The sequence below is a fragment of the Neopsephotus bourkii genome, unplaced genomic scaffold (genome assembly GCF_033783945.1).
Source record: "Neopsephotus bourkii isolate Nb327-2 ecotype Australia unplaced genomic scaffold, CSIRO-AGI_Nbou_v1 NB_795, whole genome shotgun sequence".
Lineage (NCBI taxonomy): Eukaryota > Metazoa > Chordata > Aves > Psittaciformes > Psittacidae > Neopsephotus > Neopsephotus bourkii.
In genome coordinates this window covers 2,221,043-2,247,527 of record NW_026901291.1, presented here as the reverse complement: position 1 = coordinate 2,247,527, position 26,485 = coordinate 2,221,043, and the positions used below count along the sequence as shown (strand labels likewise).

General features: G+C 37.2%; 1 protein-coding gene across 10 annotated transcripts in view; it reads right to left on the bottom strand.

Moving 5' to 3' along the window:
• The window catches only part of RIMBP2 (RIMS binding protein 2), a 132,074-nt gene that overhangs the window by 29,705 nt on the left and 75,884 nt on the right, over window positions 1-26,485 (bottom strand). For all 10 annotated transcript variants that reach the window (XR_009725741.1, XM_061355380.1, XM_061355379.1 and 7 more), the window contains 5 exons: window positions 23,755-23,844; window positions 19,127-19,249; window positions 13,756-13,860; window positions 11,414-11,464; window positions 5,407-5,611 (listed from right to left, as the gene is read on the bottom strand). Coding sequence is in view for 9 of the 10 variants with exons in the window: in XM_061355380.1 (XP_061211364.1) it covers window positions 5,407-5,611; window positions 11,414-11,464; window positions 13,756-13,860; window positions 19,127-19,249; window positions 23,755-23,844 (574 nt within the window). In the remaining variant the exon portion in view is untranslated. The remainder of the gene's footprint in view (window positions 1-5,406; window positions 5,612-11,413; window positions 11,465-13,755; window positions 13,861-19,126; window positions 19,250-23,754; window positions 23,845-26,485) is intronic.

Sequence of the window (26,485 nt, the reverse complement as noted above, 5' to 3'; positions counted from 1 at the left end):
AGACTGCAGCACATAAAAGCTGCTAAGCCTGCTAGTTCCCAGCCTTTCAGCAAATTGCATAAGTCAACAATATGTAATGGAATATAATGTAGAAAGTGAAGGTATTTTAATAAATAAATCAGATAAAAGTTTAAGTTTGCCCTAATGAAAAAATAAAAAATAAAAAAATCCACCTGTGTTCTTTGATAGCTTCAGACGAGTTGTCTGACTCTGCTTAACATGCCCAGCACTAAAAGCTGCTGTTGGAACCCTTCTATTTCCCTTGGGGACTTTGTCATGTACTGTAAAGTAGAATCAAGTCATGCATTTATCTTCTAAGAAAGCAGCTGAAATGCTAGTAATTTAGTTGGCAGGATATTCATTTGGAAATGAAGGGAAGTGATTTGGCTTTTTGCAGGACAAAGTTCCAAGAACACCTGCTTCACATTTCTTAGGAGCTCCTCATTTACACTGGTACCAAAACACACAGTTTGATCCCAGGGCCATCTCTTCAGTTTCTGAAAAACAGAAGACATCCCACCTCCACTTAAAAATAAAAAGAAGATGACAGCTTATACTGCACATTTAAAGGACCCAGGGAGGCAGCCTTACAAGAGGCTGAACACTCTTGTCTCGACTCAAGTGAAAACTGGGCCCAGAGGTGAGGAGAGACAAGTTAAAACAACTCCATCAATGTTGCAAGAGGGACTAATAAAGTGTAATAAAAAATACTTGTACATTTTTTCCCTTTTACTGTTAGTTTATTCCCCAGATGACATGAAAACAAGCAGGATATTGTAAACTGAACCTAATTATTCTTGCAGCATCTGCAAAAATTACAGCAAAGCGGAGAGCTAGGGCATTGCTGACACAATCAGATACAAAGAATGCCTTCTCCTTTCTCTCTCTCTCTCATTAACATAGTGAATCTATGCCCTAATTTTTTCAGACCATGGATATGTGTAGGTTCAGCATTTCCTCTCCAGTTCTGCAGAATTCTGGCCAGCAGTGTTTTGCTACTGAATTGTAAGCTTTCCAGACACAGGCCACAGGAATTATGAGTGGAACTTCTTTGTTCATATTGCAGAGGAGAATAAGCTCCAAAACATATCATCAGAGGGTTTTTCTGGTGTTCTCCTTAGTCCGATATGATTAATTTTCTCTGCATCACTGTAATTTACAGCAGGACAGCTTAAGCACATTGACAGCAGGGAAATATACAAGTCATCATATAAAAGATTAATTACAACCAGCCCTGCTTACAGCAGTCCCCAGGCTGAAAAAGGGCACATTTTTTATTCTTGGAACCTCTCTCACATATATAACAGAAAAGTCATCCCCATTCAGAAACCTTTAGCCAATTTAGCTCCTTCTGTTTGCTGTTAATGTGCTTGCCATATCAGCCCATCAGTGCCAAGCCTATGAATAACCGGCCCAACTGTGATTATTCATTCAAAAGAAACTGCTGTTTGGTCTCATACCTCCTGGATTTTTCAGGCTTTATTATTATATTAGTTTCACTACATACAAAATGTAGAGAAAGACTTTTTGACAACACAGCCCTTGCTTTGCATACAAACAGGATAATAATCACGATAGGAACACTCATTATCAAGAACCCCAGAAATATCAAGATGCTGGAAGCTATTCAACTCCCTTATTTTTTCCACTTGTTAAAAAGGGTATGTAAAATTGAGTCCTTAATACGTAGGACAGAAAACTGTGCTAGTTGTAATTGCCTCATATGACTGTACACATCTATGGCTCCAGAAGGCGCTAATAACTAGATACAGCCTACTCAGATACCTCACTGCTCAGGAGAGTAAGACTATACCCATATCCCTCAATGTATGTCTAAATATAGCTTCTGTCACAGAAATAGCTATGCAAAATGGATCTGTCTTCCTAAGTGAACTTATTGCTGCATTCAGAGCCCTCTGTTTCTCTGTGATTTTGGCTACTTGCGCAATGTAACATCTCCCTGCTCAATAAAACCTGTAATGGGTGCCACCAACTCCTGTCTCTTTATGAAAAAGTGTGTGAAATAACAGGAGCTGATCCTCTAAGGCTCTATCCCATGCTGTGGGACTGCTTTTATCTGGGACCACAATTGGAGATATTTCTTAAAGCATCTTAAAAACTAATGCAGATTCAATGAATTCTAATATGTGCAATATATTGGAAAGAACAGATCATATCATAAGCAATACCATAAAACAGTAGCAGTTTCTGTGTATTCTGGACAGGAGACTTTAAAAAAAAGGTCAGAAGATGCCTAAATAATACATGAAAATTCATGTTGATTCTATGTATGTAGAGTCATATTTGGATTTAAAAAACCAACATAGCATCATTGAGCAATGCCTTGGCAAGAAGAGAAACAGGTCCATTTTGCATGAAGCACATTCCTCCTGAAACCTCCTGAGTTCTCCTGAACCTTGGTAATCTCCCAATTGTCTGTTCTGGGGATCAGGAACACATGAGTAGACAAAAATGGCTACATTTAAAACCTGGCCTAACTTTACCTCCAGAATACTATTTCAAACGGGGTTCTCTTGTTCATCCTAGACAATTTCACTGCTGTCCCTGGGCTTGAACAACAGAATGTGGAAGAATCAGACCTATTAAAACTTGTTAACTCACTGGAAACTAAGGAAAAAAAAAAAAAAAAAAAAGCCCCCAAAGAACCCTTTCCTTTTATATTTGCATTCTGGAAAAAAACCCAAGATTTAAAAATGGAAAATTCACAAGGTCAGTTTCTAAGAACACACAGCAGCTTCTAGGAATGTCTCTTTCCCCCCTCCCCTCTAAATACTTGAGAAGAACCTTATGAAGCCAAAGGGATTTTGTCTACAAAGTCTCATAAAATCCATATACCCTCAAAACGGCCTTTATTTTCCCCTGACTGCCAAGTATCTGTTAAGGAAGTCTACCCTTTTGTGGAAAGAGGCAAGGAAGAGCACCAGACTTAATTTAAATGTCCCAACACAAGTAGCGCTGGCCATACTTGTAAGTAAAATCAGTACAACCTCCATTTTATTTATTGGAACTACTGATTCATTATGGACTACCTAAATTATCTAGAAATGCCATTTAAATGAGTCTTTTATCTGATTAATAATAGATCTTAAAGTTTCTATATCTGATTGTGATACTATTATATCTATAGAGTGAACTTTTTAGATTCTAATCTACTCTGGCTAGGTTTATTTCATTTCCATTCAAACATCACCCATTAGGGCAAAGCATCTGGTCATAAATTGATCTTGTTTCCGTCATTTGCTTTGCTTTGAAAGCTGTCCTTGTGTTCCCTCTTGTGCTCTTTCTTCCTCACACATAATAAAAATAACTGCACTTCTGGTTTGAAGAACTTGCTGTAGCATTACCATCATTAGTGTCAAACAGTTGATTTCAATAATTAGAAATCCTCCCCACTGGCTCAAACATTACCGTTATCAGTGCGTTCATCCTGAGAATGAATATTGTCCTAGGATTTCTGATGTTTATACACCAGTGCTGCAGTCCCTGAACAATAAGTCATATAAAAATCAGTAGGTTATAAGAAAAGGTTTATAGAGCAAGGCCTTCAAATGACATCAGTACGCACTTAGCTGTGTTTTCTGTGGTTTTAATTCAAGGATTTCTTGGAAGATGTCTGTTTGTTAGGTTTTGAAGGCTTTTTTCAAAGCTGTTTCCATTAGCATTTCAAGAATAAAAGTAAGTTAATTTGGAGAGTTTGCCTGAGGACCTCAGAAAGTTTACTTGGTTTTTACTTGAGGACTGGGGCCTATTTATATCAATTCCAGATCTCAATCCAGATTTAAGCTATCCAGAGATACAGACTGACCTTCACTAGCTCCCTAAAGGACATCCCAATACCTAATTACCTTTCCTTTAAAATTAATTGTTGCTTTGAAAATCCCGCCCTTGGAGACATGAGCAGCTAATCCTGTTTATATTAAATTTCTACAAAATCTTACAGCTATCAGGTAATGCCTTCTGAATTCTCTATTCAGCACACTTTAATACCCACTTATGTAAGACTCGCAGCTCCAGATACGCCTCTAAACAAGTATGCAGCACAGTGGGCAAGCCTGCAAACAGCTCAAATTTTGTGCTCAAAAACCCGAGGCATACAATGTACAAAGTTACTGAAGTGAAATGAAAGAAGGATGTCACCTTGGTTCCTTTTGACTTGATTTCACATTGAGTTTAGCACCCTTCACTGAAAATAACTGCTCATCTGTAATGATAGGGAAATGATTTGTGATTTCTAGGCACTATGCCTCAAATTTTCTCTCAAAGCTTAGGAAGATGAAATAAATAAAAGTCAAGACTACTTCATTTTTCCAGTTCCTCTTCATACTTATTTTAAAACAACCTGGGGGGAATTTGTAAGTAATGGAAATTACCTGACAAGCGTTCCTTTGTGGAATGGGTAGTTACAAAGTCATTCTAGCATGGGTGATATGGAGCTGGTGAGCATACTCCTCAGCCTTGATAACAACACAGTTAAAATGTACAATCTAACATGATTTGCGTGCAAGTTAGTTTCAAGTGTCTTCAGGTAACCTCTTGCCTTCATCTTTGCAATTTTCTTATGAATAATGAATGGTTAGCAAAGTCGTGTACTTAGGAGGAGAAGTTGCTTCTGGCAACAGGATATGACCAGACAGAAATTCACTTAGAAAAATATATACTGTGTTGAAGTTACTGAGCGCTATATGTGAAAGACCAACAATATAGGTGTAATTTAATAAGCAACTGTAGATATTATCCCTATTCTGTTCTGTTAAAATATATCCCATGAAGCCCCTTTCCAACCAAAATCACTGTGACTATACCTGTGTTTTTGTAGTCAGTGTTTGCTTGCACTGAAATGTTTTCCTAATGTTCTACTTACAAGTTTGTACGGGGAAATGCCTTTTCTGTTGAGCAAATGCAACTAAACCAAATACATTTCCATGTTTGTCAAAAATATTCCATGCAGTTTTTCCATTTTGTATCCAGGTCTATTTACAAGTTTCTTTTATGTAATAGCTAATGCAATGTGGGAGGGTGTGTGCTTTCTTTCCTCATGAACTGCTATTTTAGTAAGACAGCAGATCTGACCCTCTCCTTGAAACAGTGAAGGTCAGTCTTTATTCTTCCAGGAGAAAAGCAGATATTTACATAAAGAATACAACACTCTAAACACGTTTCTTGTCACTATATTCAACAAGAGAGAATTCTACTCTACAGTTCTGAATAAAACTGGAACAACCTCAGTGAAGACTTAAAAGATACTCTGAAATTTAAACAAGTCACAAAACAGGAGCAAAGCAAATTCTGCCCTCCATTTGTACAAGCAAACTCTATTTACATCGAGTTACACCTTAAAACGTATAGGGTACAACAGGTAACTACAGATAAAATGCTGGTCCTTACCTTTGCCTATAGAGGTGGCTATTCCATTCATTAACTGGGACAGAGATTTACCGGGAGAACCAGAGATATCTGAGGATGCCACCGAGTTACTGCTCAGGAGATCAATCTTCCCTGCTTGCTGTCGGAACTTCTCCAGCTCTCTGGATAACAGGTTAAACTGCTCGCTCTGCATCCGGCATTTCTCCTCTAGCTCTCGGACCTTGGCCTGCACAGGCAAGACATCACACAGACATTTGACTGAGTTCAGAGTGAGCTGTGACTGCATCAGATTCTCCTACAGTACGAGGAAGCCAGGATAGGCAAACTATTTGGGATACACAGGCCTACAATCACATTTTTCTGCCCCTAAATTCTCACCCATGTTTAGAACAAAACCTTTTAGTAGCCCTGTAATATTGCAGTAAATATTCCTTTAATCCCCAATTTCCAAAGGGAAATTTCCTCATTGTATTTTTGGCAGTGCTAGAACAAAATCACTGCCAAGAACACCTGCAAACAGATCCTGCAGCTTTGTGACTTCTACACACATCTGAATGTCACTTTAGTGCACTCTTCCAACTTTTCCTAAACCTCAGATGTATTTCTGAGGTTTGCCAATCCTCTGCTATTAAGCTGAAGACTCCTGAGTTGCTAGATTAACATTTATGTATTAAAACCCAACAACAACAAAAAAAGGCCCACAGTGGTTCATGTAGAATATGAGCCTAGCTACTGGCTGAATTCCCTTGCAAAAATAATGCTCCTCACTATAGATGCCAAACCACAGAGAAGTAATCCAGACACCAGCCGAGAGGAGAATGTGTGTAAGCTTGTGAGAAGTACCAAAATGTCATTGTTGGCAAACATTTTTATTTTGAGGCATCAGCCTTCAACAAAACAGAACTTCAAAGATAAACTTGTGTGCTGACTTGGGAAATCTGCCTACATACAGTTTACGAATTCCTGATGTGAAAAAATGGATGAAGTGATGGAAAGATTCCTTGGCTGAAATGACAAAGTGCATGAGAATTTATGACTTTACAACTTCCACTCAAAACATACATAAGGGGAGTCAAAACGTGAAATCCAAATCTGCACATTCATTGTACCAGCTAAATTAAAGATACAATGATTTTTTCAATAGAATGCATTTAAATTTCAATCTGTATTTATAAACAGCCTGCATATCTTTTTGTATACACTATCAGATATTCCCAAAGAGAAAACCCACAAATCTACAATGCCCAGAGAGTAAGGAAAGAGCATAATAACACGTGCTGCAAATAATGAAGAACCAGTAAAGCTCCTGAGAAGCTCAGTTGTGAAGTCTGATTTTCACATAGGAGCAAACAGTTGTTCTGTACTCTGAAAATGTGTCAGAGCAAAAGTACCATTTTAGACCTAGGGAGCACTCATGGTCTTATGTGCTGCCACCCGAACAAGTAGAAGTAGCTCCACAAAGACAGTAATAAGCTCCTTATGTAAAAAGCTAATAAATTATATCCTAATCTGATGCTTTATGATGAACAAACATGACTTCCCTTCATTAAAACCCCCTTTATAGTATATGCCTAGTTAAACAACTGAGCTAACAATTGAAGTCTGGATATCAATTGGATTCATTTAATTGTATTAAACGTCTTTTTCTTGAAAGAAAAATGTTCTCAGTTCATATAAAAAGACTTGCACATACTACATATCAAGAAAACTACATATATTACATACCATTATAAAAAGATCTTAGCACAGCTAAAGACAAACAAAACACTTATAGTCCCCAGAAGAACACAAAAATCTCAATTTCCTACTACAGCAGGTGGTACTGTTTGCTCCTTTCTTTCGTAACAAATACAGTTTTAAAGATACAGTGAATTTTGAGGGGATAATTTCTTCATATTCATAAAACACAAATTAATTTAGTTCTGCCAAAGAAGTCTCAGGGGTATCTACCTGCCTCATTATGAAATCGAAAACAATACGGTTACAGAGACCTTGTGGGAGTTTTACACAAACATTAAGTGCTTTGACTTTTGGTGGGTTTTTTGTCTTTCATCTTTTCACTGTGGTTTTGAGTAACCAAAATATAAACCTTTGCTACTTGTTAATTTGCTGCATGAATAATTCATCTATGTACAATTTTAAAAGAACATTAAACAAACAAAGTAGTAAACTGATGTGGGTTTTTAGATCCCTTCTTTCCAATGGGAAACTTAAGGATGAGGTATTCAACTCACTAAGAATATATACTGACCTTTCCACATGCAGTTATGGAAACTCTAGCATAAAATAAAAAATAAAAGCATCACAATCCAGACCTGAACAAGATGCTAAGGCTGGCTTAAAATAAAAAAATTTTGGAAAAAAGATAATTATTTTCATGTATTATTATTATTTATTAATTTAAAACTTCTTTGCATTTCATATGCAACTTTATATTTGACTTTTTTTTTTTTTTGAGCATCTACAAACTTCAAGTTGTTCTTTTATGACAGTACGAAGCGTGGATGAAAAATGCCTTCACTACCTTTTTTATCAAGGTTGTGAGTTAGAAGCGAGTACAAAGCTGTTACTACGTAAAGAACAAATTGTCCTAAAATCCACAACAGTGCTGGTAGGAGGCAGCCCATCCCCATCTTTGTTTTTTCAGTTGAGGCAGGTTTATTGTTACCCAGACAGACTCACCTTCCTGTGGAAAACCTACGTGTTGGATGTTACTGCAGAGCAAGGCATGTGCTTATGCTCTCAGAAGAATTTTTATTCTATATCGTGGTACAGCCTATCCTAACAATGACATAAAAGTGCCAGGTCTACCAGATCTCCTGAAACCTGGGTCTATAGCAGTGGCTGTATCAAAACACATTCTCTACTGCAGACCACACTTGAATGTATGCCACCTAGGACTTGCCAAGTTTCTCATACAATACATAGTGCTATTTCTAAAATGTAAACAGCTTCTTAAATGGAAAATGAAGCAGACTTCATCCATTACAAAAAATACTGTTCACACAAGACAGGTATGACAATGAGCAACTTTCCAGGTGGACAGCTTGAATTCAGACTAGTAATTAGCTCACATATTCTGCTATGGAGATACCATTTCATGGTTTAACTGTTTACACAGAAGCAATGGCTTTCAATAGATGGTTCAATAATTCAACTTAAGGAGAAAACATCACATAAAATTATCTCTGTATTAACAAAGAAACAATCTGAATTCAGACAAAATCCACACAGTCAGAAAGGCACCCTCTTGAATAAGCTACCAAACCATTCCTACTGGGCATGCTCATCAGAAATAAGCTGTCAAAACCAGCTTCTGGGTTTTCATTAGGTCATGCCAGATTTGAAAATCAATCTCTTGTAGAAAAAAACTTCTGATATAAGTGACTTGGTATGAGGCCAATAAATGCCAAGCATGCTTGCGTAACAATGGTTCTAGCACACATCCCATGCAAGGTTAGGCAGGGCTATCATACTCATTTTAAAGGTCAAAGCGCAGGATTCATGACAGGGAAAGGAGAATTTATGCCCTAAAATACCTGCATGCTGTCCAAGGTGTTCTGGATGAAGTGCAAAGCAATAAATTCCAAATAGGACATAGTAAACAAAGAGATGTGAAACAAACAAAGAAAAACAGTTTTGAACACTTCTTTTACATTTCAAAGCAAAATACATTAGAACAGTTAACACGCATAAAAACATGCATTAACACAAACCGCACTACAGAACATTCCAGAAATCAGTACCACTGCTGATCTTACATTGCAAAAGGCACATTAAATAAAACACTGAAAATAAACAGGCTCATGGCAATGAAAAGCAAAAGCTTAGGAAACAATGGGGTTATGCAAATCAGAGGTCACAGACAAATCAGCTAAATGGGAATTCTGATTAGCTTGAGGCGGGTAAACAACCATTTGCCTGCTTTGTTTCTACTTCTCTTTTCCTGCATCACACACTTTCCACCAGGCATTAAATAATAATTTAATATTATAACCTTAAAGGAAAGACAAACTTAACATACGTGATGATAACGAAAGCCAATGAGTAAAACGTATTCTGTGGGAATAATAACTTTCACAGATACAAATAAACAGTTATATATTTTAAGATGATCAGTGCATCACAAAAAACACCTTCTGTCAATGCATGACCAGTAAGTGCTCAGACAGAAAAAGGTAAAAAGAAATCACCTTCTGCTTAGAACAGATTTCTAACTGAAATGTTGACAACGCACTGCTATAATCTATAATATCCCATGTTATTTATGATATGTATTTTATGTTAAGACCAAATAACCATTCAGTGGCTTTTCTTTTCCTCAGGCAGAAAAACTGGTTTACTTCTGCATCTGTATTTTCTGACACTTAACCTTACCCTTCAAAAAATAGGATTGGAAATTAAGGAATCTGTTCTTCAAGCTGAAAAACTAGGGAGGAATTGTTTGCTTTAGGAATCTCCTTACAGGAGTTATAATTTCTCCTTCACTTTGTTGTAATTTGTCCTATCTTGCACAAAACTGTAGGTCAACCTGCATTTCTAAACAGAAGCAGCAAAGGGAATAAACTGTTCTGTCAGCAGCAGTCAGATATTTGAGTGTATTAATTTATTTCAATTCATTTTTTGTGGTTTCCTATGTAATTTAACCATAATTGTATGTATCCATTCTAAAGGTTCCATTATTATAAGAGTCTCAGTTTAAAACTGGTAAAATTTAACTCAAACCTAGAACAAAGGGGTTTTGCACACCTTTCCTTATTCAAACTAAAACTGACAGAAAATCTAATGGGTTTTGAATATGAGCAAGAATTTCCTCCTGTTCTTCATATCACTTCTATACAAGACACATGCAGTTCTGTATCTAGGCAAAGACTAAATCAAAGACTAGACTGGAGATTTTTAGGAATAAGGAGTTGAAGGAAGGCTTGAAAAGCTACTATTGAATTTAGAGGCAATATCTTGTGCCAAGGTCATAACTGCTATGAGCAATTAGTAATGAAAACACTGATTTTTTTTATCTTTATGAAGGATGTTGCCTTTATGGATGATGTCAGTATGTGCAGCTAGTTAGTGCCTTAAAAGTTAGTAAATCAGATAGCTGAACCATCTCTCAAAATTTTATTTATTTAACAGCATTTACCTACTAAATCCAATAGTCACTGGCAAATTCTACAAACATATTGCAGCATAGCTGGGAAATGCTAAGAAAGGCCACTGCTGGTGATAAACAGCAATAGGATTAGAGGCAATGAACATGGGCAGCATCCAGAGAAAAATGCTGACACGATACAAGAATAATATTTTTCATAATGAAAGTGCTCAAAGACTGAAAGAGGCTGCCCATGACAGCTGTCATATCTCCATTCCCAGAGATGTTTAAAAATGGACTGGGCAAAGCCTTGAGCAGCCTACAGTGATTTTGAAGAGGGCCCTTCTTTGAGCAGGGAGGTCCCTTCCAAACAGAATCATCTGATGATTCTAACTGAAAATCTGAATGTGTATCTGCCCAGTTCAGGCTGCCTAGAAAATACAGTTTTCCAATAAGAAGAATAAAGTGTTCTCTGTCTACTACGCCCTTTGAAGGCTTTTCAGTGTCCAAATTCTTTTATTAGGTTTAAAAATTTTGGCTCTTTAGCATGTTGCATAGGCTTACTACACAGTATTTAATTAGGAATATTAGGTAACTTATTGGTATTTGCAGCTATATTTCCAGTCCAGATAGTAATAACTTCCACAATTAATCACTTCCTTTTTATATACCTGACAGTATTTTACAAAAAACAGTACCAACATTTCTATTCTATACAAGGAAAAAGTGAGGTACACACATCGTCACTTCCAACAGCTCAGCTTAATACACTCCTATCTGAATTATAATCTTTAAAGGATGCAATTCCATTGGAAGAGAAAAAATAATAAAGTATATGCCTACATATTACTTGAACTTTCAAAGTGATGATACTGTACAGTTATCACATACAGAGTGGAACCTCCACAAGCAAAGGTAACACTAAGGGTATCTTCTTACCTCTAGCAATTGAACTGCTCCTTCATGTTCCTTCTTAGCTTCAACCTGAGCCTTGATTTTATAAAAACAGAAAAGGGAAAGGGAAAAGGAAATAGAAAGAAAAAAAAAATCAGTTAGTCATACCACAAGTAGTATGCTCTAACCACAGAAAGCAGCATACTGTATACCCAAATCCCAAGCCAATTATGATTTTGAAGGGGTGGCTCTGCCAATATTACTACAGAGATTTGGTTCCAAGCCACTGAAATAACTGCTTATTTTTAGGAGACTGAATCTCAGCAAATGTTAGCAGCACTGGTATTTTGTGGGACAAAGACAAGCATGCTCAACACGCTGTGAGACAAGAACATACCAGAAGTATCTCTGAAACCCTTTACATTAAAACTGAAAAATGAGCTGTTATTCTACATTGCAGGAGGTGCAGACACCTACAACACCAGCTAGGAGAAAGCAACACAAAACCTAAGCTCATTCTTTACATGTAGCAACAGTATTATCATCTAAATAAATAGTTCACAAAACACTTCAAGGCAACCACAAGAAAGCTTGTCTGCAAACAGGTGTGCAACATTAGTCTATTTAACTGAGACAAAGAAGAAAAGAAGGAATTGCAGAAAAGTTTATTTTATGCTAAGAAATTGAATTATAAATTTTTGGTAGGGAAAAGTCTAAATCTTGTTTTATGCTTACTTTATTTCCATTTAAGTTTTCACTATCTTCTTTACTGAAGCCTGCCCAAGGTAAGCAAAATGTTTTTTATTAACCATTTTATGAGGCTGAGAGCAGTATGATACACTAACTTTGCCTCTTTGCTCCTTTATTAGTGTAACCCAAAGACCACAATCTGCACATTCCTCATCAAAGGCAAGTCTTAAAACTCCAGTTTTGCAAAAGTCAACACCCTACAGACTTTCTAATTTAATGGGCCAGAAATTCCCATGATGGACACTGACACAGCTATGTTAACTTCATTTTCATCATCTGTGACGGCTACCCTACTCTATTACTGGTTTCAGCGGAAGCTGGGTCAAGCCATAAAGTCACAACTGAAAACATACATGCAAGCTATACTTCACTGTCATGCACAGTAATAAATCCTCCTTCAGACCTGCACGCAGTCATATTTCTTCCTATACTGTAATAAGTCTTACTGATAGCACCTGATAAATATTGGCTCCATGAGCATTACCAAATATATGATAACAGGTGACATAAAGCCTTGTGTTGTCCATCATTACAAGTTTAATAAAATCTACCCAGAATATGAGTTCTTGATAAAGGATTAGAAAACCTGCATCAATAGCTATCTCTCTTTTACATCAAACTGTCTTGCATCAAGGCTTTCTTGGAGAAAAAGACCATCTGATTCCCCATCAACAGAAAACCTTGATGAACAATATTATATTCTTCCTTTTAGGCTGGAAATCTGATCAGTGTGTACACATATTAAAAAACACAGTGGATTTTTTATTTAGAATATCTAAATGTATCACCAAATGCATCAGACTGCACCAGCAACTTCCTTTGTTTTGAAGTGCACATTTCTGTGTTTCATTAGGAACTTTACAACAGCAACAAGATAGACCCACTGTGAAACGTCACCTGTTACTGCCTGGGGAGTCACTACTTTAATTTTATGGTACTTTTTAAAGTAATTAGGTGACTTCAATAAAAAAAAGGAAGAAGGAATTTAACACACATGTACTTGGTACGTTGGGAGGTCATCTCTGGATGAAATGTGAGTCAGCAATTCCTGTTTAATGATGGAAAGCTTTATAGTTACTTAGGTAACACATTTACTTAAATTACTTTTCTGTCAATATACATTGCACTGTAATGATGGAAAGGAGGTGTGTTGGACATCCACAGCCTAGAGGCTACAGAAGGACAAATTAATCTGTGCTTATTTAATTAATCTTAATGATTAATTGCTCCAGCCAACTGACAAGAAAATGGTGGATTCCCCTATTTTGATTATCATGGAATTAAGACTGGATTCCTTCCTTCCCGACATTTAAAAAATGAACAAATATTCCTGAGCCCAATATAGAGGGAAGCAATGGAAATACAGAGGAAATAGATATATTTGTATCAATTTTCTCCCTACTGAGGAGTTACATATATTGCTCAGGTTAATGTTTGCTGGCAGTAACATTTATAAATCCATTAGTACAGCCACGTAAACCCAACAGTAAACATCCACTTGTTACAAGTGCATCAAGCAATCATGCAGGAACCAGTTTGGCAGCTGCGGTTTAAATTCCTTCAAACCAAGAAATCTGTTCCATGACTCTTGTCATTGCAATTCACCTTTCCCCCTGACTTTCCCTTTCTCCACTTACCTTCTGCAGGAGTTCAATTTCCTGCTGTTTGGCGTTGAGAACAGCCAAGGCTTGCTCATGCTCCAACTCCAGCTGTTGCCGCCGTTCAGCAGCCTCTCGCATATGCTGTTTCAAAGGAAGCAGAAAAATTATCAGGAGACTTTAACACATTCTACCTGCAGTCAAACATGCTGCTATTCCCAGGCATGCAGATGTTCTCAACATTAAAGATCTCTGGTATCACTGTTAGGCAACAGGGAAACTGGATGGGATTTTAATATGGTCAGTACTTAGAGGCACATTGCCAATGCTAAACTCAGGCATTCTGAACAGCAATCTCTGTTACAATATACGACTGTCATTGCAGTGATATGGCCTCTGTGATGCACAAGTGAACAGTACCCACTTTATTCATCAGGCACACATTTATATATGGCATTTTGCTGAAAAATTAAAGATTGGGACTAAAAATAGCTTGGCAATTCCCTAAATGCCTCTTTATCTATGATACGCTTTTGTGATTTGTCTTGCAAATGATGACCCACAGAAATAGCTTACCTTTGCTAATCTCTATTATTTATAGCAAATTAAAGCAAAACTAACAGAGGTCAATTTGAACGGAAGTGACTACACAGTACTCAAAAACAACTTTCAAAGTACAGTTGCTACTAATTCAAAGCAATATGGTAAAGGTTCTTGGGAAGAGCAGAAACTGAACCCTTGTCAAGATACCCTTGCAGATAGAAATCTTTTTCATTACAAGTTAATATTATTCTCCCAATATCATTATAACTTTCGAACACCCTGTTCATAAATGGGAGTTAAGAAAGATATCTATAGATTCTGATCTCTCTGGCGAAACTGGTACTAAAGATTTTTATTTTCCAAATTACATATTATTCCTATAATACTCACAGAGCAGAGGCACAATATCTTACCTGCAGCACCATGAGTTATTTCACACAAACCTTTTAGGAATCAGCACTTTGAAATAGCAACACATGGCTAAAATTGACAAGAGGAGCCCAAAATACCTAATTGTGTATGGGAGAAAATTTTATCAAGCATATTGCTAACCTTTAATGAGGTGTTATTCTCTGCTACATGTTACTCACAACAAAAAGGGACAGCACAGGGGGGCTGACTTCTCTCAACCTGGGTACGTTTGCAAAGGAAGCAGAAATGTCTCCAATACTCCCCTTGGCCTCTGCTTGGGAAGCTTCTATTTTTATTTGAGGTATCAATTAGAAACAACAACAACAAAATCAAAGATCTTTCCAATTTATCAGTTTTCACTCTCAGCTATGGCTTATTTTCCAGGAGTGTTGTGAGGATTCAGTGTCTTGACTGTCAGCATTTCTGAAGTATGCACATAGGAAAGTATGCATGTAATAGAAAAGCTAAATGGATCTGTTAGTGAGTAGAATCTATTCTCTCTATTTAACAATGACCAAAAATAATGGTTCCGATTCTCACCTCATCTGAATGAACATCACCTATTTTTGCTAACCAGTATTATGATTTAAATTTACTGAGCTCAACAGCTTCCATCAAGTCTTATGTAAAACTTGACACTGATGGAGCATCAACACATTTCTTATATTCAAGAAATGGTGAGGCAATCAAGTCATTCTTACACCTTTAATTATCAGTAAGAAACCAAAGGTCTCCCTTCATTCTCTCAAGATTTAGTACCAGATTTGGTACAGCATTATTTAATACTGTTAAGTTCTTATTACTTTTACAAAAGCTACTACAGAACATTTCTAGTCCTTTGGAGACATCAATAAATAATTAATACCATGACCACACAGTGAATCTATAAAATTTGGCTTTTAATTTCTCTGTTTCCTAAAATACATATTTAATGATCTACAGTTCACAGATGTTAAGGTCAAAAGAAACTATTTGGTCATCTATGTTAACCTTAAAGTACCTCTCTGTCATTTTTAGTATTGTCATGATCTACTTACTATTTAAAGCAGCAAGGATCTCTTCACCCCAGCATCTGTCCATCCCCCCCGGCACAGCAATTAAATCTCCCCCAAACCAGAAGCAGTTCCTCCCCTCCTGCTCTGCTCACAAACCTGTTCTGTCTGCAAATCTGTTTTGCACTTCGTATCTGCACATCAGCTGCTGTCATTTCTTCTTCCAAGCCTGAGGGGAATAGGTTAGGGAAGTAGAGAAGGACTCCAGGAATCACTGGAAGACCAGCAGGGAGAAAGCTCTAAGCTGCTGAATTTCTTCTGCATCTTCCTTCAGGACTGACTTTTACAGTGATCACATTGCCATGGTTTTTGAAGGTGGTTACAATCCATTTGCCCTTGCTATCACTGTCCTTAATGTGAAGTGGGTTAGAACTTTTTAGACATGTATACTTGCACTTCCCTTTCTGCACCCTTTCTAGAGGTCCTAATAATGTTACTCTAACATCAGAAAGCAAATCCGCATCTGAAATAGCTTCTTTCAAACTACAGATCCAGATGGTCCTGCAGTATAAGCTGTTTCTGAAATAACAATTCAGGGACCTGCTCAAAAACTTGTTTTTCCAGCTTCCGCATTTGACAGTGAGTAGTCCATCCTAGTTCCAAACATTTCAGTTGACTACAGCTGCAAACAAAACAAAGGAACCCATCCTTTCCGATAGCAGGGACTCACACAGTTCTAAAATGTGAAACTGGTTAGTGCTAGAACAAACTCAAATGGCTTTCACGTACTAAAGTCCTAAAGTCTTGTTTATGAGACAGAACTCATACATGATGCTGAATGGGGAGCAAATTTAATTCCCACCCAAGTACTCTTACAAAAGGACTCTTCATCTGCGCTTGCAGATGGGTGGGCACCATTACAGTGGAATGAATGGGAAAAGCTGGCAGAACACATCAGAAAATCAGGGCTGTTCTATGTGAGAGGCACTGTGAAGATTCTCAGAAGTTAGCTAGTTCAGCAGTTCTTTATCTTCCCTTTTCTGCTGTGCTGATACATCCTGAATTTCTCAAAAGAGAAACTGAATTCCTCTTCTGACAGGAAAGCAAGGGTAAATATTTCTCTAAACTTGTCTCCCCTTGTCTCACCAATGACTGGAAAACTGTAAACCATTTTTTCAAACTACTTATTTTCTGAGCATATGAGGACACATGTGAAATATACAATTAACTGCATCTGCTTGGGCATAGTTTAGTGCCAAAAAGGTTTCAAGACTATTCAAGTTCAAATTCTGCCAGCTCATAAGAGTTCTGCTCAAGGGACAAAACTACTGAACATGAAAAGCCAGGATTCCTATACCCACCAGACAAGTTTGGGGTTATTTTTTCAGTGAAGGAAAACTCTGAAGGAGTTGTTAAGCAGAACAGTAAGAACTATGAGATGTACAGGATATTTCTCTCACTAACATTAGAAGTATTATTGCAGTAGTAGTTAAAGAAAATCAGTCAAATAACCAGATTCAGCTCTTCTACAGAAGAAATTTGGGAAAATCATTAAGTCAAATGCCAGCAGATAACCTAATTAAAGAGTGGAACTGTTTGGTATGGCCAAAGAGGAAAGTATGTTCTTTAATTTGTTTTAAGAAAACAGAACAAAATCCATTATTAAGAGTAGTTTCAAGTGTTCAAAGCCATATAAGCCTCACAAAATCAGCATCTGAACAGAGGTTTATTGCTCATGAAAGTGGGTTTTTTTAGCAACACAGGAGTTCAGACAATAATAATTTGTATTTTAATTTGATGAAATGAGAATTAATGCCAATTTACATAGAGCAAAATCTAATCCTCAACTGTTTTATGAGCCATGAATTCACAGTTCATTTCTTTTCTATGACTTTTTTCCTCATATGTTTCTACACTACGAGCTCTCTGAAGTGAATTTCTGTAGCTATCAAGCTGGAATCCCATAGTCATGATAGAGGGTGCACAGCTTCTAGGTGTTGATCCTACTTTATAGGTACTAGCGCATGGCTCACAGTGAAAGAGCAAATTAATAATAAAGGTCTGCGGAACTGCCAGGTTTGCATTCCAGAGAAGAAAAGGAAGGAAATAACTTCCTACTTATTCATGGGAAAAGCTGTATTAGTGTAAAGACAGATAGCAGTGTATCACTCTTCTGTTTAATTTGACAGTTTCATTTTTCCTTTCCCAATAGATGTGTTTCTTATTTTTATTATAATTCTAGATTTTTTCCATCAGTACCACCTATTGACTGGTAAATAGGACACTGATAATTCACTGCACAACAATACATAGAACAGGAAACTCCCCTCAGCATTGCCTAAATTGGTTATTTCAACAGCTCATGCTTCTAGAGGCTGCTATAGTAAGCTGGTTCAACAGAGCAGTCAGTTTACCTCCGATAATCCCAGTCTTTTGGAGGCTCAGAAAGAAGGATGTGACTTATAACCACCTTTCATTTCCACCTGTGGCTGGAAGACCTCCTCCTCATCTCTTAAACAATGTCAAATAAAGCTTGAGAGAGGGTTTCAACAACATCCTAGCAATGCAACAAGCCAAAACAAAACCTCTCCTTAAAATCCAGATAGGTATCCATTTGCATAACTACAATCACCTCCAAATGCTCAGATCTATTCTGATGCAGCCAACTGCAAAACTACTTTGCCCATTTTTAGAGTGAGTCTGATGCAAGTCAAAATCATTAACAAATCCAACTTTACATAAGTGATTGCACTTATGACAAGCACTGGCTGAAGCCACTTAGCATTATTAAAACACTCTGCAAAGAAAAGGTTGCTCACAATTTCAGATCTCGGACCATCTACTTGCACTTCCATCTCCTACTCCCAGGGCATTCATCCCTCCTTTGCTAGTCACTTCAGTGGTTTGAAAAAGGAAAATTTTGGGCTTGAGAAGATGAAAAATAAGCAGCTCTTTGGCAGTTTGTCAGAAAAGTTTCAGCACCAGATCAATTTTACATTCTAAACAGACTGAAAACATCCTTCATTTTTCTAAATGGGCTGAATTACAGACAAGTGTTTACAATTGTTTTCTCTCTCAAGAATTCTCACTGTAGTACTCACCAGTGCAGTTCACTCACTGATGCAAAAAGCTGTAACTGCATGGCTTCTTTGTTGGGGGTTTTGGTTTGGGGTTTTGTTTTTTAATAACCTTAGCTGCTTAATGCTCTTCAAGACATGTTTTAGTGGCAGCTTTCCACATCACAGCTTCCATATTTTCTACAACTAAGAAAAACTGGGAACTGTGGCTCATTCAAACTAGTTTGTGTTTCTACCACATCACAGATCCTCCATTACTCTTGGGCCATCTATCAAGGTTTGGCTTACCAAGCTACTGACTTCCATCTTATTTAATCAATGAACATCAGCACTATTAATCAAGTAATAGAGGTACTGGATTGTTGGATTTTATGGCATTATACATACCTTTAGGACCTGCTCTAAGTTCTCCAGCTTGGCTTGGAGCTGGTGTTTTCCCTTTACAGCCAAATCTCGTTCTTTGGTCACTCTGAGAAGGGTTTCTCTAAGATGGTCATAGTCTGATTTTACCTAGAAAAAACAGAATGTAATCATTGTCCAAACTGCTAATTAACAAAAGGAAAACTGTATCTGTCACAAACACTTCTGCATGTTAAAATGGGAAAAGGAGAAAAAGTTCAAAGAACTTAGGAAAGAAGCATGAAAGATGGAATGAAATGTTCACTGAGGAAATTGTGTGCATCTCATATACATGCATACAGGAAACATCTTTCAACAAGGACTACAATCTGGCAGCCAAACTGTAGCTATGCAAATTTAAATAAGTTATCAAAATAAATGACAATCAACTCCTAATTTCTCTGGATTTCAGAGGCATCAGAAATGGGTATACTATATAGACGCAGAAATCTAATGTAAACATAGAAATGTAAGTCACCTTTATTCTTTAATGTAAATTGACTTAATTTAAGTACCTTGGTGCTATCTTAACCATTTCAGTATGACTAAGTCTTTCGATAAGAGGATTTTGTGAACCAGTGATAGTGACTACTTCATAAACACACATAGAAAATAAGAAAATAAAATACTAAACTATTTTATCCTGCCATGGAAAAGTTCTTTCTTTAAATCAGATCAGCTGAAAATTTTATTTCTTATCTCTGACCATCTTATAACTTTGTGTCACGTATTGATATATAACAATAGGAATGTCATAGTTTGTATCATATCAGGAGCTGCAACTTTTACATTAAGACTGAAAACCCATCAGCAATAAACACCTGGGTAAATCAAATACATCATGTTGACATACTATTTCCACTTCCCTGCCATGCTTTTAGAAGGTAAGAAAGCAAAAGAAAGATCCATATTATTTTTAGTGAAGTGTTCTGAGAAGCATCTGTTTTCCTTTGTTAGGTGCAACACAGCACAGAAGCACGAACAATGCTGGCAGGTTTATGGACTAAAGAAAGGCAAACCAGTACCAAGTACTGGGATACAGCACAGCCTTTCATCTGGGTGCAGCTCATGTTTCCTTCTCACTTTAGTAAAGGAAGTGACAAGTTCTTTTTTTTGTTTTCCCAATTTAATTATTGTAATTCCTTAGGATTTTTAAGGAATGAGTGGCATTAAGCAGTCTCTGACATGCAGATCTCCTGAACTTTTTCTAAAGGAATGTTTTGGAAACTCTTCAGGCTTTTTATTTGCCTTCTGGCCTCAGTTTGTTAACTTGCAAATTTTGCCATAGACCAAACAATCTAAATGGCTGCAGCCAGCCCTGGTATTCATCTTTGCAAGAGGGCTCTTTAGGGTGCAGTGGACTAGAAAAAAGAAACAGGAAAATGGAACAAATCATGTTTTCCACAAGAACTGATGCAATTATTGTCAACCTCATGATTTTTTTTTTCTGTGCAGAGATTTTTTCTTTTCCTCCTCCCTCTTTTCTTTATAACTAAGGAAACTATTAAACGTTGGATTTTCAGAATCTATTAACTTCCTGCATCCTTTGGATTGCATTTCGTTGCTCAGATCAGTCAGTGTATATTGTTGAAGAATAATGGAGTGGAAAAAAAGGAAGCAATGAAGCATCACTGTCAACAACACAATTTTGTTATTGTCTGTGATTCCCAGTTTATTTACTGAGGGTGAATGAAGTACAATATTTTGATCAAGTTTCAAGAAAAGGTTATTTTCCTCAGTCTTTAGTTTTCCCTGTCTCTAAAACAGTTGACACCAACTTACTACCTTTGTAAAGAATTTGCTGAAACTTACTGTCATCACAACCTGAGTCATTCTGGGGAGCTACTGAGCATGGTACCTTTCTGCTATATGTTTTTCCCAGGAATACTGATAACTTTAAATATTCCTAAAGGGCATTCTTACCAATACTTTCTGCTTTGAAGACTGTATACCACATAGAAGGTGGTGATAGACACATTTATACAACCCATAAGGCAGCATAAAACTTGAGTCTATCATTTGCTCTTTTTTTTTTAGATAACATTTGTTCTTCAATGTGAATTAAATGCTCTCTCCAAATAGGCTGTTTAAGAACATATGGGATATACATGAACTTGAATTACACAGAGAGCACATTAAAATATCAATGCTCCCAGTGGCAAAAACAGTTGACCTAAATAAAGTGCCATCATAAACAGTTTTAATTTCATGGCAGAAACAGGGAACATTTTGATCTCTGATGTTCTTCTGTTCAATGCCCCAATCAATTCAGTTTTCATCCCATACCTTCACACCTGCTAAATGTGCCCTCATTTAAGTCAGCTATGACAGCCAGTATGCTGCTAAAGCATCTTCCACTTGCTGAAAACTTGAACAGAAACTACTAGTTGAACACCAGCTCCCCAGAGCAAACCAGCAGTTTGTTTCACTGGTGAAAAGCTCCACCAGCCTTATAACCCACCATATGCCTTGATTCTGGACATTAAAGACCTGCCGATTTCTCAAACAACTGTTCAGAGAACATGACTGACAAAACTACCATGAAAATGGTATGGTTTCAAGTATTACGGAAATAAATTCTGAATGTGTAACACCTATTCTCTTTTTACATAAAAGCACTATCCCATATACATTCAGATGAACAGGAAAATAAGAGCCCAGTGTCACAGCACTCCTAAGAGAACACAGAATCTTTTCACATGTACTGGACTCCCGGAATAAAACTTTCTCTTATGCAGAGTACCAAAACTAAATCATGTAAGCTATTTAAATTTCAGCTTCATTTTGTGGATTTAAGGTAGCTAGCTTCTTTCTCTCCTCCTTTCTAGAGTCAAATTTCAGCCACTACCTTGTGCATAAATGAGCAGCAGTTTTATCTGTGCTACATAACAGAATGCATAAATACTCCTCCAGCCCCATATGACTGGATGCAGTTGGCCTGTTTTTCAGGACAGCTCTCAAGGGTGAACAAGAATAAGTTATTTTAGGCAGGTTTTCCCCTTCAGGGCTGAGCCCTAACTCTGTCAGTATTCTGCTCCAGCCTCCATCCAAAGTTGCACAGTTTCCCACTTTGTGATTAGTAAAATGTAATCTAAACTGCACAACCTATCCTCGAGCTCACTGTTTGTAGTCAAAACAAAACAAAACCAAAGAGAAAACCCCGAATAATTCCCTCTGAAAATCTCTTATATGCAAGAAGGAAAACATGAGGTCTGTTAGCAATAAGAGCACACTGCAAGGATGGCATGTAGTTAACGTTGCTAGAAGTGAGAGGCTACGCTTGCAGCAAGTCTCTGATTCTGCTGAGGCTGGGATATTAAATTACCAGTGTAGGCATCCAGAACTGTAGCCTTGTGCCTTTCATAGTATCGAATAGATCTGAAGACACAAACACCCACAGTATGACAAATTCTGACACTGTAACAGTAAATGGTAATTTTATTATTCAGTGGCTAATGTGTCAAAGGTTGATATTTTACCTTCATATTTTAAATTCATTTTACTGGATATTTCAAGGTACCTCAAGCACTTCACTGCTGTAAGCACTACCTAAAATAAAGCATTATTAACCACGTAGTTCTTGCCTTTCTAATAGTAAGAGGGCTAACATTTTTCGTGTCACCAACATACTGAGCCTTCACTACATTAATGCTCCGTGCTATTTCTGTGTCAGCTAGAAAATAAAACCACCCAAGTAAGACTTGATGTGCCTTGTGAAGAGTGAAGGCGATGTGTAAACAACAAAGAGGAAAAACGTTAGGAAAGGGAGAAATTCTAGACATGAACAAGATTAAGTGATCCTGTTATACATGTCTTCCTCCTGTCATAGAGTCTTTTTATATGAAACCTCAGCAACAGGAAATTTCGGGTCTGCTTCGAAACCAGGTACTACACAGAAAATGCAGAGTACATCCATATCCACCTCTGAATTTTAGTCATTTGCATTGTCTCGGGGACTTATCAGAGCTCCTCTGGTTTGGAAATTCAGCAGTGGGCTACCCTGGGACACTCGCATGTCAGAGATATGAAAAGGTACAGCTACCACTGTTTTGCAAGCTTTGAGGATGGGCTTTCATCAGAGTCTATGTAAGTTACAGCTCTTCTGATATGAATGAGGTTGCCGAGCAACTCACTTCAGCCCTGTAGAAATCCTAGAGTGGAGTTTTATTTTTAGCTAAATGTAGCCCTGTAAATTGGCTGGTTCGTAATGTTTCTTCCACTGGATGCATATGTGGTGAGATAAGGCACATCAGCCTCTCCTTCCATGCTGGTCACCATGCAGTATTTGCCATAGATATAATCACACTCTAGTCAGAAAGGTATGCCTTGTCCCATAAAAGGTACAAAGAAGAACCGAAGAAAAATGCTTACTATTAAAATAGCTTTTATATCAGGATCTGGAATAACTGAGACTATGCCATGTGCCATGCTACAGGGGAAATAACAACTACTAAATAGAGCTTAGGACATTTGGTGCTGGACAAGAGATTTTCAACATTATATTGTGAAATATTAAAATGCAAAGAAAAAACACAGGGAAACAATCCACTTTTATCCACTCTGCAGTCTGATCTCTGTAACAAATGAATGTATGAGATCTGTGCTCATTATGTTACCTGGTCATATTGCAGTGCTTTGTGGGACACACTTGCATACTGAAGGCTCAGGCGATTCTTTTCTTGCCCAGCATCCTTCAGTTCATTTTCCTAAAACACAAGTAAAGAGTGTTATAGACCATTCATCTCCATTACAGCACATCCTATTAAGTGCTTAAGGAAGCAATGTTTTTGCATTATTTGGTATTAACAAACTATTAAGAGTAATATCAGGCACAGAGCCAAAAGGCACTGAAGGTGCAGAAAGCACAGAAGCAGCAGATTAGCTTGCAATTACAGTTGGCTCTCTCATAAAACCACGTTTTCAGTAGATGATCTGATTAAAGATGTGCAAGCAAAGAGAGATGATCTGAGTTCACAGGCCTGGTGCAAATAAAAACAATAATAAAAAAGGTCTCCTTGTGGATGTAACGAAGAGCTCAGACCTGGCTGTCTCACAGCTGGGACGAGAGAGGGACTTGGCTTCCAGAAAAATGTCATGCTATCAAACTTAGGTCTTCAGAAGGCATTCTGAGGTCAAAAGCCCACAGCTGCAATGTATAATCATGCACACATTTTTATGCACTCCTATTTCACTTTATTTATAATATATAATATATAATATATAATATATGAATATATACACATTCTAGCACAAGTATTTTTAGAATCTGGGTAGACCATCTGTGTACTACACTGGCAGCACTATAAGGAGGAAAAAAGGACAAGTAAATAGAACTCAAATATACAGTCAAAGGTCAAACTAGACATGCAGAAGTGCTTTGTCAGGTCACACAAATCAAAATACATGCAGCTCAGGAGAAAGCAGCATAATCCTCTAATGTATCTCACAATTTCTGTTTCACAGGAGCTGACAAAGGTAGCTGTCTGCGCTTCAATCTTCAATTCAATTCCTTATGAAAGTTGCAATCAGTCATGCTGGGCAATCTGTAATCTTTCCATCCAACAGTGTGCACTAGACATTCTCTTCTGAACACACTGGTTATATTTGCCAAAAACTATGCTAAGATTGGTGACACTGGGCCCACTTCTGACTGATTTAAAATTATTTCCAATATTGCACCATTAAAACCCACACTACTATCAGCAGATTTCTCTAGTAATTCTGCTGAGGTGTAAAGAAAAACTGTTCACATGTTTTATCACAATTTCTCTTTAAAATTCTCAATATAAAAAAACCCAAGTTGCCAATTCTTGATTTACCAATATAAGCCTTAAAAAAAAAGAAATTAAACATTCTGATATTGAAATGGTTTTCATACTGCCTGAACCAAAAATGTTTTGTACCAAGCATACCTTTCTTAAATCCCTGCACACAAGATTCATGCTTTAAATAGAACACTAGTGTCTTCAATTAACAGAAGTTATTAAACTGTGTACCTAAATTGTTTCCTAAGCTTCATTAACCAGTGAAGCAGACAGATTGTTGCCTACTGGTTACGTGACTAACATCTAAGAAGGCAGGACATCCAAATCTGTTTGAAATCAGCCACTGGGTTCAAAATTATAAGGTCAGCTAAACAAATAGTATGATCATATGAATAGTTTCTGTCTACAGAAAATGAGATTAAAATGTTTTATAAAACATTTCACACAGAAAATACCATTCCGAGTACCAGCAATTTTAACATATGAATGAATTCCACATACGATCCTGTTATGCCCACACCTGGAGTGCCAGTCTTACAGTTAAATTTGAACACAAAGGATAGAGAAAATCAGTTCAGTTTAAATAATGACATGTTACAGCACCACCATGGTACAGTATCAGAACATCTCATCAGCTTTTGGAAGCTGTTCTCCTGACTACACATCAAGTACTCCTGCACTGAACTAAACTAAGAGGACAAACTGCAGCATGTTCAGTCTTCTGACTGCAGATGTACCTGGCACATATGGAGCTCAGCAATTATAATTTCTCAACTCTGTTAAAGCTGTTATTCAGGGTGCAATTAAAGTGACAGTCAGGTTCTGAGAGATGCTAGACAGTCCTGAGGGCCAAAATGAGAAGGATTTCTTAGCTTCCATTGCAAAGGGGTGAATTAAATCAGTAAATATTTTTATAATAGCAACAAGCTGCACAGAACAGCTCCTTGGATATGCAAATAAATCACTGCGTCCTATTAACTGCTGAAAGTCACTTGTAAAGCATTACGTATCTATTCTGCATCTTACAAGGTGAAAACAAGCTACACTATCTGCTCTGAAACCTTTACATCAGCAGGCTCTTGTCAAGACAGATTTGACATTGACTTTAATGAATCCATTTCCACTTGTTACAAATCAATATTACTCAGCTGACTTTAATGAGGCACAAGTGACAATGAGTTACCAGGTTTTAATAATGTTATTAAAAGGAACTCAACCAGAAATGGGGTGGTGGGAAGGGAAAGGAGAGGAGTAGTAATTGATGGCAATCTAGGCCAGCATCTTTCACACCCTACTTCAATTCTCCATAATGAAAAACAGTTTATGAAAGCTGGCACAGCAACTGGGCTGGGTTTTAGTCCTATCTAAAGAAAATACATTTTATCATGTTATTTGCAAGGATGAATAGAAGCAGGGCAGTAACTACCCCAGTTTCACTGGTCCTTAGTTACAGGCATACTTACAACATTTAGCTTGCTTGCTCTCAGAAAAAGCATTAAGGAACAAAGAATAAACAATGCACCAAAGGTCTCAGAGCAAAAACATATAGTAAAAGCCAGAAACTGAACCAAAGTCTCGTAAA